The sequence below is a fragment of the Myzus persicae genome, unplaced genomic scaffold (genome assembly GCF_001856785.1).
Source record: "Myzus persicae strain clone G006 unplaced genomic scaffold, MPER_G0061.0, whole genome shotgun sequence".
In the NCBI taxonomy this organism is placed as follows: Eukaryota; Metazoa; Arthropoda; class Insecta; order Hemiptera; family Aphididae; genus Myzus; species Myzus persicae.
In genome coordinates, this window is record NW_019104149.1 from 96,779 (window position 1) to 113,141 (window position 16,363).

Sequence of the window (16,363 nt, forward strand, 5' to 3'; positions counted from 1 at the left end):
GCCAGTGGTTGTAATAAGGTCCGTGATGGTAACACTCTATTAGTTTATTTAAACGCCACCGTGGCTAGTAAAGCGCTACAAGTCCTTCTGGATTTTCCGCATTCAACTGATAACTGATAAGCGCTCGTAGTCTCGTTCTGCGTTCGGCATTTTAATTTTTCCGTCGCAGACCTATAATATAGGCTTTGCCAGGTGACAGGTATCTCAATTCATAAGTTTGTAGTTTATTTTAGTTTCGTGCCAGCCGTCGCGCGTGTATTGTGTAAATACTGAATAACCGCTGCTAAAAACATTCCCGAAGATGCCGCGAATCATGATAAAAGGCGGCGTTTGGCGGAACACCGAGGTGAGATTAAAAAAACGTTTACGAAAATCGACGTAAACAGAGCACATCTTAGTGTGTGATTCAGAGTTGGTATATAGAATGTTATAATATTACCGATGTGTATACAAAGTTATATTACATCCAACACGGTATAATATTACGACTTTCATTTTGACAAGTTCTAAAATATAATGTTTTGTGTGTTAACATAAAAACATTTTTCTGTTGTTGTTAAACCTTTGACTACTGAATTTAAACATGATTATACCTAGCTGAGTTTAATGCATTGAGTTAACTTTATTGAAAACCATTTTTGCAATTTAATATTGCCACTCTATATGCTGTACGCCTATACCTAATTATGAAAGTGTATAGGTACACGAGATTAGTACTCATAAGATTCAAACATTTTTTTTTAATTTTAATGCAATTTTTTAATTGAGTGCCTGTACAACAGTAACAGGTTATGTCTTTAGCTCGTTTTTTTCTATATACCCACTAATTTGTAAAATACTTAAACAAATTGAATTAATCTTGATTTTAATCTTCAAATTATCATCATTTTTATTGAGTATGACTTGTGTTTACCTATCAGCCTAGCAAAAACTTTTATATATTATTATAATGCTATAACTATACATGGTGTAACAAATAGATCTCATAAATGAAATAACTTGTTCTGATCAATGTTTTTATTTTTCAACACTAAAATAGCCAATTTATAAATATGGTTTTGAAAAATTAATTGGAAAAACATTTATCTAAGTCTAGTGGTTTATTTTTTATGATTATTTAAAATTTAAATTGTTTTTGAAGTAAACTTATTAATTTGGAAATAATACGATTTTAACAAGTAGGTTAAAACAATTTTTAAAGTTCATATTAATTTTTTTATATTTTTTGAATTGAAAATGTTTTTACTATAAGCACTAGTAAACTAAGTTTACTAAGTTTACTAAAACTTAACTTACCAAAATTAACCTACATGACTCAAATAAATGTTTTTACTATCAATATTTCTCTATAAACCAGATTTACAAATTGGCTACTTCAAATTTTTCAAAAAAAAAAAAAATTATATCGGATAAAAGATTTTTTTCGTCATCATTATAAAAAAAAAAAAAATGTTTTTTACGTGTAGCACAAGCGTCTGTAAAATATATAAAAAATGATTAGGTAGAACAATAGTTATTTATAATTTATCAAGTCATTCTGTATATATTTTATGGCAATATCATAATATAATTTAATATAAAACTTTTATGAAAATAATAGTTAATTAAACCAATGAATTGCCAAATCACATCACTTTAACTCAAAAAATAAATCAAAAGTTAAAAAAGATAAATGTTAAGTTAATAGATTTAAATGATAAGGGTAAATTACATATAGAATGATACTTCATGTATTATTTTACTATTTAATCTTATTTATTTATTTTATCAATTTTTTTTTTACAGGATGAAATTCTTAAAGCAGCTGTTATGAAATATGGCAAAAATCAATGGTCACGTATCGCGTCATTATTACATCGTAAATCAGCTAAACAATGTAAGGCACGTTGGTTTGAATGGCTTGATCCAAGTATTAAAAAAACTGAATGGAGTCGAGAGGAAGATGAAAAGCTTTTACATCTTGCTAAACTCATGCCTACACAATGGCGTACTATTGCTCCAATTGTTGGTCGTACAGCTTCACAGTGTTTGGAAAGATATGAATATTTATTGTAAGTAAATATTATTAATTTATATTTAAATTTAATGTAGATTATTTAGTTAAATATTTATTAGCTGTTAGCAAAGTTAAGTATATGCTTATTTGAATATACAAATGTTATTTGTTTGATATAATTTATTTATCATGTTTCCAGAGATCAAGCTCAGAGGAAAGAAGATGGTGAGGAAGTGGGAGATGATCCAAGAAAATTAAAACCAGGTGAAATTGATCCAAATCCCGAAACAAAACCAGCTCGTCCCGATCCTAAAGATATGGATGAAGATGGTGATTAATTATTTATAATCTAATTATGAATATATATGTATTAGTTTATTTTTAAGGATCATTTTAAATTTAAGAGAACAATAAACTACCACTAGGTTTATTACCTTGCTCGCCCAATTTTTAAAAACTTATTTAATAATATTGGTTCAATATCCATTATTTATATTTAAAAATATTGTGTTTCTGTATTAGAATTTAAAAAGGACAGTCACTAAAGATAAAAAGTTATGATGATATTACTCATGCAAAAATGTATGTAAAATATAGGTACTTCTAATATTAAATAAAATATATTTTTTATGAACTTAATGAAGTCATAATCAATTGAGTTGTGAGTATATTTTTAAAAATGTACATTTTAACTATTCGTAAAATATAAATTTATAAAAATGTTCTCTAAACAATACATATTTTATTTACATCCATTCTTATTACTTCTTGTTTTAAAGGCTCGTCATAGAGCTTAAATAGTATATTATTTCTAATATCCACATTAAAAAAGTACCAAAATATAATTTTTATTCAGGTTAAAATCTATAGAAGTTATTTATAGTTAATGGTCAAATAGAAGTTATTATACTGCTTGTTATTTTAAAGTGTTATATTTTAAAATATTTTCTAGAGTTGGAAATGTTGTCTGAAGCAAGAGCTCGTTTAGCTAATACACAGGGAAAAAAGGCAAAACGTAAAGCTCGTGAGAAGCAATTAGAAGAAGCTAGAAGACTCGCTGCATTACAAGTAATTTACAAAATGCTTACATAATTATTATGTACATGAAAATAATTTTTTAATTTTGTAGAAACGGAGGGAATTGCGTGCTGCTGGTATTGGTGTTGGAAGAGGAAACAAACGGAAACGTGGTATAGACTATAATGCTGAAATACCATTTGAGAAAAAACCAGCTTTAGGGTTTTATGATACTGCCAATGAGGATGTTGATCCACTTGCACCAGATTTTAGAAAATTGAGACAGCAAAATTTAGATGGAGAACTGCGTGTTGAAATTGAAGAGGTAAATGATTAATTATATTTTTAAGAATTATTTTTAACTGTGTTTTATTTTAGAGAGAAAGAAAGAAAGACAAAGCCAAGCTTAAGCAGCGTAAGGAAAATGAAGTTCCTTTAGCTATGTTAAATAATCAAGAACCTATTAGGAAAATGAGTAAACTTGTTCTACCAGAACCACAAATATCTGATCAAGTAATTATCTATAATATTTAACATTTTTATATAAATATTAAATATAAATGATCTATTATTACAAATTATATTTATTTTAAAGGAATTGCAACAAGTTGTTAAATTGGGGCGAGCCAGTGAAATGGCACGAGAAATAGCAATGGAAAATGGTCCTCAACAAGCTTCAGATGCATTATTGTCAGATTATACACCATCAATCAATAATATTCCTGGCCGCACTCCAAGAACCCCATCTGTTTCAACTGACAAAGTTTTACAAGTAATTTGAAATTAATTTTATGTATAAGACGTAATATGCTCATGCTGTGTCTCTATCTTATCATAACTTATACGTAGCATATCATCCCAGTGCCTTCAAGGAGGCTTCTATCAATATTTAAATTTTAAATCAAGTTATGTTTAATGTTAAATTGCATTTAAATTTCACAGAAACGAGCAATTATAAAATGCCCTTACCTTGCTTTATAATTAAAATATGAAGAAAAAAACTTACATGTTGCCCTAGAGTTCACTCAATTTAATCCAAAATTATAAATAATATAATTAATTTGATTATTCTGAACATAACATTTGCTTGTTATGGGTAATTAAGATTTAAGTATGCAGTTTAATGTCTACTCAAAATGAAGGATTCAGAGCTGTGATCCCTGTTAAAACACTTCTTGTTAAGATTAGCATCTAAGATTTTTCTTTTGTAAACATTATGTTATATTAATATGTGAAATTGAATTTACTTTTTATAGGACGCTCAAAATATTATGGCTCTAACCCATGTAGATACTCCTCTTAAAGGAGGTCTTAATACAGAATTGCAAAATGTTGATTTCAATGGTGTCACCCCACAACGACAATTGATTACAACACCTAATACAATTTTAGGTACTCCACTTTCACAAGCTGCTAATGATGGTTTTCAAACTCCACAAAGTGATAGAGCACTAGTCAAAGCTGGTATGCTAACACCCACTCCTTTGAGGGATCAGTTAAGCATCAATCGTTCAGATTCTATGGAAGTCGATATTATAAATACACCCCAAGCTATGAAAAACTACCACCATCAAGTAAAAGAACAGTTGAAAGCAGGCTTAAGTACATTGCCACAACCAAAAAATGATTTTGAAATAGTTGTACCTGAAGACCATCCCGAAGACGAAGAAACTGTTGTTCAAAAAGATTTTGTAGAAGATCAGTCTGATGTCGAGATGCGTAGTGCTGAAGAACTTCTTGCTCGCCGTAAGTATGATTAAAAGTAGCCACCTTTTATTATAATTATCATACAATATGTTCTAGTGGTATGGTTGAACCTAAGAATTTTAAGTTAAACCCCAGGTATAATACTAAAATATGATAATTTTCATTGAATTAACTTAGTTAACTTAAATATTTCATTATTATAATTTCAGTATATAAATGCTGATAGTAGATGCTCTAAAAAATGTTATCTAACAGTTTCATTTCATGACTTACATATCTACTTAGCAAGTATTTAGATTTTATATGTAACTCTAAAAAAAAATACTGTAGATGATGAAATTTTCACTGATATGTTCATCAATTTAACACGGAAATGTAAAACGTACTTGGATTTGATTTGCTTTATAGCCAATATATTCTTAATATAAAAATTATAAAAGTAAAATACATCAATGAATACCTACCCCCAGTTCCACTCCTCTCCTTTTAGATCTGGCCCTGTTATACTATTGTTGAAAATATAAATGCATTTAACTTCATAAATTGTATACTTCCAGGCAAATTAGAAATGAAGTTACGATCTCAAGTAATTCAACGATGTTTACCTCGTCCACCAGATACTAATATTGTTTTAAGACCTTTGAATTCAGAGCCACCTCTTACAGATCTTCAAAGGGTGATTATATTATATTTAAAAAATATTAATTAATTACTTATTAGGTAATGTAATATTTTTTAAATTTTTTATGAAGGCTGAAGAATTGATTAAGCAAGAAATGATTACAATGCTTCATTACGATGCTGTTCGTAGCCCTCTACCGCCAGAAGTTGCCACACTTACTCAAAGTGGTCCCAAAAAACAGCCAATCCTAACCGAGTCTCAGCATTTGGCTTATTTACAGGCGCACCCGTACCAACAATTTACTGAAGAAGAAATGGAAAATGTAATTAAAAATATATATTATGTATTCACAAATTTAGAAAACAAACAATGAAATATTAGGTTTACATTTGCAAACACATTATTTATTTACCGTTATGTAATATTTTTTAAGGCAAAACAAGTTTTGATAAAAGAAATGGAAATTGTCAAACAAGGTATGAATCATGGTGAATTGTCATTAGACTCGTTTACTCAAGTGTGGGGAGAGTGTTTGGGACAAGTATTATTCCTGCCTAATCAAAATCGTTATACAAGAGCAAATTTAGCTAGTAAAAAAGATAGGATTGAATCACTAGAAAAGAAACTGGAACAGAATAGAGGTCATATGACTAAAGAAGCTAAAAAAGCTGGAAAAATGGAAAAGAAAATTAAAATTATTCTCGGGGGATATCAAGTATGTAATTTTAATACATGATACTGATGTTAAAAATATTATTATTCCAAGTCTTACGTTTTAACACAACAATTTTGTTTATTTAGACTCGTTCTCAAGGTCTCATCAAACAGTTCATAACCAGCGTAGATGAGATTGAACAAGGGCATTTAGAATTATCAACTTTCCTGTTTTTACAACGACAGGAAGAATCTGCCATACCTAAACGATTACAGGTGATTTTAAATATACCATTTTTATATTTTTTGTAGTTCTTCTATATTTGCTGTTAAATATTAACTGTTTATTATGTAATTTAGAAAAACATGTTAAACAACAATTTCATAATAATCACTTCAAAAATATTAATCAAATTTTTTTTTAATGATGAACTATATTTCAGTCATTAACTGACGATGTTGACCGTCAAAAAGAACGAGAAAAAATTCTACAACAAAAATTCTTGGACCTTGAAACACGATGGAAAGAATTACAAATTGGAAATGATTGACCATCAAATTGTTATTAATGCAATAAGCTTTGTATTTATATTATTTTTTCCAATTTATACTAAATATCTTACATTTTCTTAAAATAGAATTTAAATTGTGCAGAATTATGTGGGGAAAAATGAATATAACTCTCGTCACATTATGTGTACATTTCTTAAACAACTTGTCTATTATTATAGTTTGAGATTGATCATATAATCTTCTTAAAACTACAAAGTCTAGACATTTTCTATCCTACACTGTTTAATATACTTTTTTGAGCTCTGCCTTTAAAATGTTATGTTATACTCGTAATCTGATCCAAACTACAAACTTGTTGTATTGAAGTGGTGTGTGTTAATCAAAATGTTTATATTTTATTGACCTTTCATATGAATATTAACTCCTAAATTGTCCCTCTTACTCTTATAGCAAAATGATCTATAGGATGAAAAGTAAATGCAATCAGCAGTCTTCCACTCTTCAGTCTTGTGTTCGTTTAACTGATGTAAACAAAAGCATAGAGGATACTCCAGATTCCCATTAATAGAATCTGTCTGACAAACAACTAAGTAAATGGGTAGTTTAATTTGTGTTAATATTATCATATTAATGGTGGGGAAAAACAAGAGAAAATTATTGACTATTTATAAACCTTAGGTTGTTCCATTGGAGACATAATAACTTCTACAAAAGGAAGTGTCCAAAATTTTAAATGTGGAGATCAGAAAAATGATTATGCTGTTAGAATATTTCCCGATATTCGTTACTTTTCCACCAATCTACTGCCAAGTGGCAAGTGTTGGCATTTATAATCGTGTTTTAAAATCTTTGATGCGATTCCCTGAAATTCAATGTTTTTGTTAATACTAAGTAAACTCATTGCTGAATAATAACTTTATAAAAAATATTATTTAATTTTGACCAATATATAAATCCATCTAAGTTAGGGGCTACTGTGTACTCTGCCCGGCGACAGAACACGACCCGACGAAAATCGCTTGTCCTCCGCCTCCCCTTGAAACACCCTACCATAATGGAACTGGTCTCTGCTCTCGATGGCAAGAGGTCGTTAGAGAAGGCTCAAAGTCGGGGTGTTCTCTCCCTGAACGGTGTGTAGGTACAAAAATTACTTATTAATACATTTTAAATTGCATAATATTATGTCTGATTTGTACTAGCTGGTAGGAGAGGCGTTTAGGGTGGGTCATAGGGCTCATGCCCTCCTCCCTAGACATTATAAACTACCTATAAATAATAAATTCTTTCAGAAATCTGTATATAGAAGTCCAGAGTGTTTATAAGTTATAATCGCGGCCTAGAGTTGAGCGATTACTGTAAGCGGTCAATGATCGTTTTAGTATTGGATACATGTTTTCCCTATACAGGGTGTCCCGTGAGGGATATACCCATTAGCCGTAGAGGGGAACTCCCCGCCGGTACAAAAACCGGTTTTTTACTTTTTTAGTTCTTAGTGTTTTCCCTATTAACTAAAAATTGATTAAAAATCAGGAGATTAATAAAATTAAAATATTGAAACGTCAATATTAGATATCGGAATGAGTAAATCCTCACGGGACACCCTGTGTGTATATATATATAGAGTATAGACCTTAGTAGGTAAAGAGTTCAAATATAAATTTTGTACTAAAAGAATATTTCCTCTCTCTCTAGAAGACTTATCAAATCCACTACTGCTAGTTGGTATGTGGTGACCGTGGTTACTTCCGCTCTATTCAAAGGCTGATCCAATAGTCACATCTAATGTAATTTAACATTTGTCTTACCGATAATCACACTTTTGTAATTCCAACAATTCGGTTTATTGAAGGGTTTACATGAAAAAAAACCTGTTGGAAAAGTGTAGAGGAGAATTTTATCTACAGTCATAAGAAGCCCAATTTTTCTTATCTTTCAACTTATCTTACTTCGATTGTCGAATGTTTTTCAATGAACTTTATGTTTTTTTTTAAACTTTTCGTCGTTCCAATTATTTGACTATTTGATAAAAATATAAAAACCGGACTTCTTACGTTACTAGTAAACATTTTCTTCTACAATTTTCATGATGGTGTTTTTAATGTGAAACCCTTCAGTAAGCCATATTATTGGAATTATGAAAGTGTAGTTTCATGGTATTTTTTTTCTGGTTTGACACGTCCTCTAAAAGAGCAAAGGTTAATCAGATAGTCGTTTGAATTAAATTTTTGGTTTATGCATAAGTAGGCTAGGTGTTGCTCGGCGTATTGTATAGGCAAAATAGGTACATTACTGCAGTGTTTGATACAGTCCATAATACATTAATACCTCCCTAATTGCATATTTTTAACTCTTCGAGAGAGTCAATAAGGTACTCGACGATGGTAATGAAGTGGTTGATATATTAGAATGATTTTTAGTAACACAGCGCTTTTCATTCTCCGATGATATGATATTATATTTGTGTTTATATTCACTCGCGTTTAGAAATTATATGTACATTTAAATATTTTTCTGCCTACCTTTATAAAATAATAAATAGGTTTTGAATTTTCAAGTGAGGTTGACGTAAAATATTATGTGTGGGACGATTGGACGACCTTCCCACCACAGTTATATATCGTTCTGTATTATTACGATGTGCTTTCGTCAAAGAGATAACATTTCTAAAACGCTTAAAGGGTGTATACGGGGTGATCCATTTAACGTGAGACACCAAAATTATTTCAGAAAACACCGACGTTTTTGAGAATATTTCATTTATGCGATTTTAAGACGTACAATTTTATTTTCGAAGGTATTCCTCTTGAGATTTTTGCACAGGTTAAAAATAAACCAAAAGTATATCCGTGCAATTTATATGGTCTTAAATTTCACAAATCGCATAAATTAATTTTACACTAGCGTGTTGTCAACTCGATATTTTGGTTGAGATATTTGCAGTCTGCAGCTCGTGGGTAAAAACCTGGTGCACAAAGTCGGCCGCGGGCGGTGACCGGATCTCGATTTCGGACGATAACTGCAGCTGCAGTTTTACGATATTAGCAACGAATAATGACGACTTCAGTATAATATATTATGAAAAAAGTAGGTACGTTATAACTTTTATCTTACTGTTACTATTATTTTTTTTTATTATTCTATTTGTTTTTATATTGCTTTGTTAATATTTTAATGCATTATAATTGTTGAGCTAGATTTTTAAATAAAAGCTATAAAAAAAAAAAGTTTTAGAATAATATACATAAACTATGCGTACCTATATATTATAGTGTTCGTTATAATAGCAGATAACAGCCTACTGAATTGATACTACGACACAGCCACACACAGCTGCAGAAACGAATAATATATATTTCAAACACCATATAAACTGCCAATAGCTACAATTGTTTTGTAGTTTTGGTATCGTCCGGAATAAATATTAGTTTATTCATATTAGTCGTTATAGTCAAATAATATAATATTATTATTAAACATTGGTATTTTTTTTATTATTATAGATTTCAACAAAAATTAAAAGCTCAAATCATGGGCGGCTTAGGGGAGATTTCGGCCTTGGAGAATACAATAGTACTGGTCCACTTACTGATTTATCATATATTATACTGTGCTTTTTAATTTGAGTATTCAAATAATGATTTCATCATTATCTATTTCGTATAGAATATCCTTTTTTAATGATATGAAGTAAAAGCTTCTAGTTCACTTAATGTTTACCAAACGAACAAAATTAACTCACAAAATTATGTTTTTATTTTCTAAAAAAATGTTTTCTCTGCTTGCAATTTTGTAGTTAAATACTTGAGCTAATTTAATTTTAAAAATATTTCAGCTGATTTTTATTAGAAAATATAGTGTTATCTACTAGTCCATGTGATTGAATTATTTTACAAAATCTTAAATTGTATTTTATATTATTTGCAAAATGTTTGTTTATTTATAAAATTATTTTTCTAAATTTTTAAAATTTAATATTTTGACCTAGATTTAAAGCTAAATAGAAAGCAGTGGCGCGTTGGCCGAGATTTTTAAGGTCAATTTCCTAATAGTTTTAAAAGGATTTTACTGGTTTTAATTATTTTCAAATTAACTACTAACTCTTGAAGTTTTCATAATTCAGATTTTTTTATTCTAATTACCATACTTATTTGATTGCAAATCAAGAAGGTAAAAATTGCAACTCTATAGATAATTAAGTAATTCTTGTTGGATTAGGAATTGAATAAGATATAACATTTCATTATATTGATTTATTATTAAAAATATGAAAAAAAAACAATAATTATCAAATATTTGCATAAATTTACCATTCTTCACAGTCGTCAACTGAGCCTGATATCTGTAAACACAAATTAATACAATTTTATAAATAATAATTATTTACATTTATTTATATTAAATATGCTTAAATTGATAATTTATTATTTTTGAAAGAAGATAACAATTCCAAAACATATTAAATGATAAGTTAGTTTGGAATTACACCAATAGATATTACATTTTAAAACAATACAAGTAAAATACTTTATTACTATTCAAATATATTTATCAAATTTATGAATTGAAAACTATTTCTTGATTTCTCAGACCACGTCATATAGTGGAAAATTAACTTTTATTGCTACATCGTATATTTAATATGACAAAAATATTCCAAAAAGTCGGAAGGATATATATATTATTCACCCATGTGCACGCTACTGTACGTTGTTGTACAATAGATACTACCCCATTTAGTTGTGCCTCAGAATATAATAGAAAATGAAATAATTTTTTAACACATAAATAGAAAATAGACACTCAGTAATAAACAAGAAAAACAATGTATCAAAAGCACATAATCTGATAAATACATTGAATTTTACTTGATTGTTTCTGTATACTTTCACTTAAATGCAGCAAACAATGATGAAAATTGTAATAAATAAATGAGAAACTATTTATTAACAAAAAAATTAATATTTTTATCATTGTAACGATATCTATAGTTACAGGATTAAAAATATGATCCCCGACATACATTAATAATATACAATGTTGAGCTATAAACATAACATTTCCATATCCTGTTGTTCCAAAGGTTCCATTACATATAGAAAACAATAATGAATATACGATATAAATGTTATTTACAATTCTTATATCTGAGCCTCCAAATTTATCAAAATCATCATTAGCATCATTATATTTGGCTTCTCGTCCAAGTTTAAGTATCCATTTAGGTATTTCTTGATTTGCCTAAATCAAACGATTTAAAAATGTATAAATATGAATTAGATTAAAATAAATAAAAGTATAATATTCATTACTGATGCAAGAGTTTTTATAATTGGATCTATCAAAAGATAATCTTCATCAGGATCAAAGAAAGATATAGCAACCCCTTGGTTTCCTAGTCTGCCTGTTCGTCCAATTCTTTGCACATATTCTTCAATTTCTTGAGGCATGTCATAATTAATGACCTGGTTCACACATTTAATATCTAAAGATCCAAGAGTTAATACTTATCAACAAATATAAATGAAGTAATACAAATGTTAAAATTATTGCTTACACACGACTATTGATAAATAATATTGTTATAGATTCTATTTTATTTAAATAGTCAACTGGAAAGGACTGTTGTCCATTCAATTTAAAAATAATTATACAATTAATACAATTATTTAATTATAAAAACCATTCATCACAGAATTTTCTGTCAAATTGAACTTATAAAAGTTGAATAAATTTACCTAATCCTCTTGAAGCTACATTTGTTGCTACAATTACATTCATCTTTCTATTACGAAAATCATTTAAAGCAATTTCTCTCTGATCTTGTAAACGATCACCATGTATGCTTGTTGATGGAATATGCTTTTCACATAAGTATGTGGCAAGAAAATCTGCTGTCCACTTCTGTTTCACAAATACTATAGTTCCTACTGAATCTTAAAAATAACAATTAATCAAATGTTTATTTTATTTTAACTTGTAAATTATAATTCATTCATTTTAGAAGAACCTGGTGGCCAACTTGTGCACATGGATGTGTACGACTTGACTACACGACAAGCATACACATTAATGACTTGGTCAGAATTACAGACAGATCATAGCTAGACAACAATTATTTGTTAATTGTTACCAAGGACTATAATACATATATATTATATCTTAGTCTGTAGATGCCATTGAAGTTCCTTCTTATAACATGAATAAACTATAGATATTTTACTCAATTAAATAAAATGTAAACCTTTTCTTAAAATATTGGATAAAATGTCACGTTTATTGAATCTATTAACCATGTGAAAGGTTTGTTTTATATCTTTTGAAGCGCTACTAACAATACCAACTGCTAAAAATAAATAATTTTTGTTTAAATACAATTTTGCTAAATGCTGAGTGGAGTCTGGTAATGTTGCTGACAACATAATTGTCTGTCTGTTCATCTGGAAATTATAAACACTAGACATTCAATACTTTACAAGCATTTACTCTACATTTATTTATTGATGAAAACTTACAACAGACGGCATTGTGAAATGATCTAAGATTTTATCGATATCTGGTTTTGAGTCAATGTCTAACATCTTATCAACTTCATCTAAGACAAAAAATCTTACGGACGAAAATGTTATGAAGCCATGCTGAACAAATTCATTTAATCTACCAGGTGTAGCTACAAGTATGTGACAACCTTCCTAATATACAAAATATTGGTTAGGTTTTTTATTATTACATAACATGCACAATTATTCAATACATATTGTCATACACTATAGACGGCAATTAACATTATAATATATTATATTTGAAATGTAAGTCACATACAACATATGTGGGGCCCAAGAAGCAAATTGTGCTGAGGGAACATTATACTTTGTTATATAAACACTACTGCCATGCAAGGAGAGTCCTGCCGCTGTCATATAGTTTGACAGGAGTATGTGTGAGAATAGTACACGGAAAGACAAATAGTTATCACAAAGATCATATAGGAATATCATATAATTATGTTTGTTTTAATGAAATAAAAGTATTTCTAACCATAAATTGTGTTAAACTTTCTTATAATCATTTAACGTTTTATATTTACGGCTTTACTGTCGTGGTATTATGTAATAAGATCTAATAGGAACAAACATAAAAACTGTAAACGTATATCATACCTCAACTTAAAATCTGTGTAAACAGAGATGGCCCAATCACATTTTTTATTACAATCATGAGCTTAGAGTGTAAGATGTCAAAGTTTTAAAAGCGTCTCATGACATTATATATCTACATATAGTATTCTAATTATTATTTAAGAACATTCTACTTACGAGAATTTTATTTTTTTGATGACTGACTAAAGTACCACCATAACAGACAAATGATGAAATTCCGGTACCTCTTGTCAATTTCAATACAACCATTTTAATTTGAACAGCCAATTCTCTTGTAGGTGCCATTATAACAACTTGAGGTTCACTATGATTACTATCTTTTACTAATATCTGTGGGTCCATGAGTAATTTTTGTACGATTGGTAAAACAAAAGCAACCTAAAATAAATTTATAATAATTAATAAGCGGCATTATTTTTATTTATTTATTGGGGGGGGGGAGGGGGGACCGCATGTGCCCATGTTATTATAAGAAATAGTTTTATGGGAATAAATTGCTAAAAATGAATATTATAATAAAATAATATTACTATTTGCAAAGGATGGATAAATATAAGGTATATAATTAATTCCTTGGTGGGATAGATTGAAACAAACTACAGCTGTCTTTCACCATGAAAAAACCTTTGAGATGAAGCTTGTTTTTTTATATTTTTATAAATTGTATAATATATTTTTATTTTATTTTAGTCGAAAATTTTTAGTTTTTACAAAAATGATTTCAATATTTTAAAATTTCAACTAAGCAATTTGACAAACAAGTTTAAAATACTCTGCTGTACCTAGTTCATTTGTTTTTAATAAGTTTATAATATTATACATATTACGTGTTTACGTAATATTTTATAAGCTACAATAGGTATTATACAATAACTATAAACAGTAAAAACATATCACCAAAATGCTTTAGTTATGGCTCGATGGATTAGTATAGAATTTATTCGGCATAGTATATTGTTCTATAAAAATAAAACACAGCAGACAATTCTGTTATTACTATAAATAATTAGATAAACATAAATACTCATGTTTTCATTATTTAATTACCGTTTTTCCTGAACCAGTTTGTGCTGTGGCCATTAAGTCTTTACCAGATAAAATAATCGGGATAGAATATTTTTGTATGGGAGTTGGTTTCAAAAAATTACATCTTTTTATATTGTCCATTAAGTTTTCTGGTATATTGTTCAATGCTTCAAAACTTTCAATAGCTTCTGGTATATTTTTTCCATTCACCTTCACTTCGATATCATTGAATTTTTCAAAATGTATACCAGAACTGATTCCGTCATCGTAAATTGATTCGTCATTTTCATTGGGTTCGGGTGGAATATAAGTTGATCTCACAGGTGCATCATAATTATATACACAGTCTTGAAAACAAGACTTGTTAACAACGTCTTGGTTATGTCGTACAACATTGCTCTTCATCTTTTCTGTGGGAAATGTTGGCGGTGATGATAAATTCAGAGATTTTTCAGAACTGAGTCTTTGACTCATTCTTTTTATTAAAAATCCTCGTCCCCGGCCACGGGTATTCAAAATACCTTCATTGTTAGAAGTTTCATTTGAGGTCGGTTCATTGAGAGAATCCTAAATCAATGATAATATAATTTTAGTGAAATAAAAACATATTTACTATTGAAACATTTCTCAAAATACAAACCATATTAAAAACAAATTCAAACGACCACTAGACTATTAAAGTTCAGCAAAGGTACACTGTGGAGCATTGGCCAGAGACAGTGTAGCAATGAATATCAGCATGCCTTAAACGGTGAAAATCTTAAAGCCAAAGCCTTAAACATAAATAATTTTAATAAACGGAGAGTGGAGACTACTTTACTCGACAAAACATGATAAGAAATGGCGCGAATAGAGGTGAAAACACTTCTTATCTTTTTTTATTTAGCCTTTACAAAAATTTGGCCATTTCCTATCTTATATCACAGAACAACAATAATATGCTTGAAATGTAGAAATTAAAATATTGTTCTATGGTCAATTAGATCATATACTAGGTAGTATTGTAGTATAAGTATTATGATCATGGACATTAGAAAATTACAGAATTACATTCTCTAATATCCATGTATATGATCGATAACTATCTAAGCTTGGTTCTAAACGCAATCAAAGTTTTTAAGAATAAAAATTCGATACGTACCGATGCGGAATAGTTACGTACGTACCGACTACCGACTCGTATCGGAGTTACTTTGACATAATAAAATAGAATTTTTATTTAATCATGATTCATGATATACCCGTGGCGATTGTAAACTCCACCAGTTTTATTTTCATACCTATAATGGGTATATGGAAACTCCAGCCTTGCTTTTGTAAGATTTAATAATACTTCTTAACCTTTAATTGCATAATGATATAAACGCTATAAATAGCTATACCAATTTATATAAGGCTCGGAGGTTAAACTGTCTACTAATTGTATCACATAGTTTTAGTCCACAGTTCAAATTTCAAAATATTGTAACATAATACACTCATACCTGTAATACCTTCATGGCCATGTATTTTATGATTATTTCAATTATTTATTATGATTTTTGACATAATACACATAGCAATTTAGACGATTTGTTCGAACGAATTATTATTTTTATTTTTAAGTTCTGTACATTTTTTTTGGCATACATACGCATACCTAACTATTATTGAGGAAGATAATCATTATTT

General features: G+C 28.9%; 2 protein-coding genes across 3 annotated transcripts; one reads left to right on the forward strand and one right to left on the reverse strand.

Annotated features, from left to right (window-relative positions):
* The first annotated feature begins 118 nt into the window (after window positions 1-118).
* On the forward strand, window positions 119-6,707 carry LOC111039281 (cell division cycle 5-like protein). The gene is made up of 13 exons (XM_022322719.1): window positions 119-346; window positions 1,786-2,051; window positions 2,196-2,326; window positions 2,949-3,064; window positions 3,126-3,338; window positions 3,392-3,526; window positions 3,609-3,785; window positions 4,270-4,759; window positions 5,278-5,396; window positions 5,473-5,664; window positions 5,776-6,057; window positions 6,144-6,272; window positions 6,440-6,707. The coding sequence occupies exons 1-13, from the start codon at window positions 302-304 to the stop codon at window positions 6,545-6,547; spliced, it is 2,403 nt and encodes an 800-aa protein (XP_022178411.1). The 5' UTR covers window positions 119-301; the 3' UTR covers window positions 6,548-6,707.
* Window positions 6,708-10,739: 4,032 nt separating this feature from the next.
* On the reverse strand, window positions 10,740-15,563 carry LOC111039293 (ATP-dependent RNA helicase vasa-like). Of its 2 annotated transcripts, none has more exons than XM_022322745.1 (9): window positions 15,333-15,563; window positions 14,714-15,259; window positions 13,823-14,044; window positions 13,022-13,198; window positions 12,751-12,946; window positions 12,245-12,436; window positions 11,819-11,991; window positions 11,643-11,747; window positions 10,740-10,848 (listed from the first exon to the last, which is right to left on the reverse strand). In XM_022322745.1, exons 1-9 carry the CDS (start codon window positions 15,333-15,335, stop codon window positions 10,813-10,815), a joined length of 1,650 nt encoding a protein of 549 aa, XP_022178437.1. In that variant the 5' UTR covers window positions 15,336-15,563; the 3' UTR covers window positions 10,740-10,812. The 2 variants fall into 2 exon arrangements, with proteins under 2 accessions (XP_022178437.1, XP_022178436.1); XM_022322744.1 differs by having other exon boundaries at window positions 12,245-12,442; window positions 15,333-15,561.
* Between the last annotated feature and the right edge of the window lie 800 nt (window positions 15,564-16,363).

What these genes read in the sequence shown, in the direction of transcription:
- LOC111039281 (XM_022322719.1), top strand. Translation starts at nt 302, where the DNA reads ATGCCGCGAATCATGATAAAAGGCGGCGTTTGGCGGAACACCGAG. An exon ending in TGCGTGTTGAAATTGAAGAG is followed by an intron (nt 3,339 to 3,391) that starts GTAAATGATTAA and finishes GTTTTATTTTAG; the next exon opens with AGAGAAAGAAAGAAAGACAA. An exon ending in AACCACAAATATCTGATCAA is followed by an intron (nt 3,527 to 3,608) that starts GTAATTATCTAT and finishes TTTATTTTAAAG; the next exon opens with GAATTGCAACAAGTTGTTAA.
- LOC111039293 (XM_022322744.1), bottom strand. An exon ending in ATCAAAAAAATAAAATTCTC is followed by an intron (nt 13,199 to 13,822) that starts GTAAGTAGAATG and finishes TTTGTATATTAG; the next exon opens with GAAGGTTGTCACATACTTGT. An exon ending in GAGGCTCAGATATAAGAATT is followed by an intron (nt 10,849 to 11,642) that starts GTAAATAACATT and finishes TTGTGTTTACAG; the next exon opens with ATATCAGGCTCAGTTGACGA.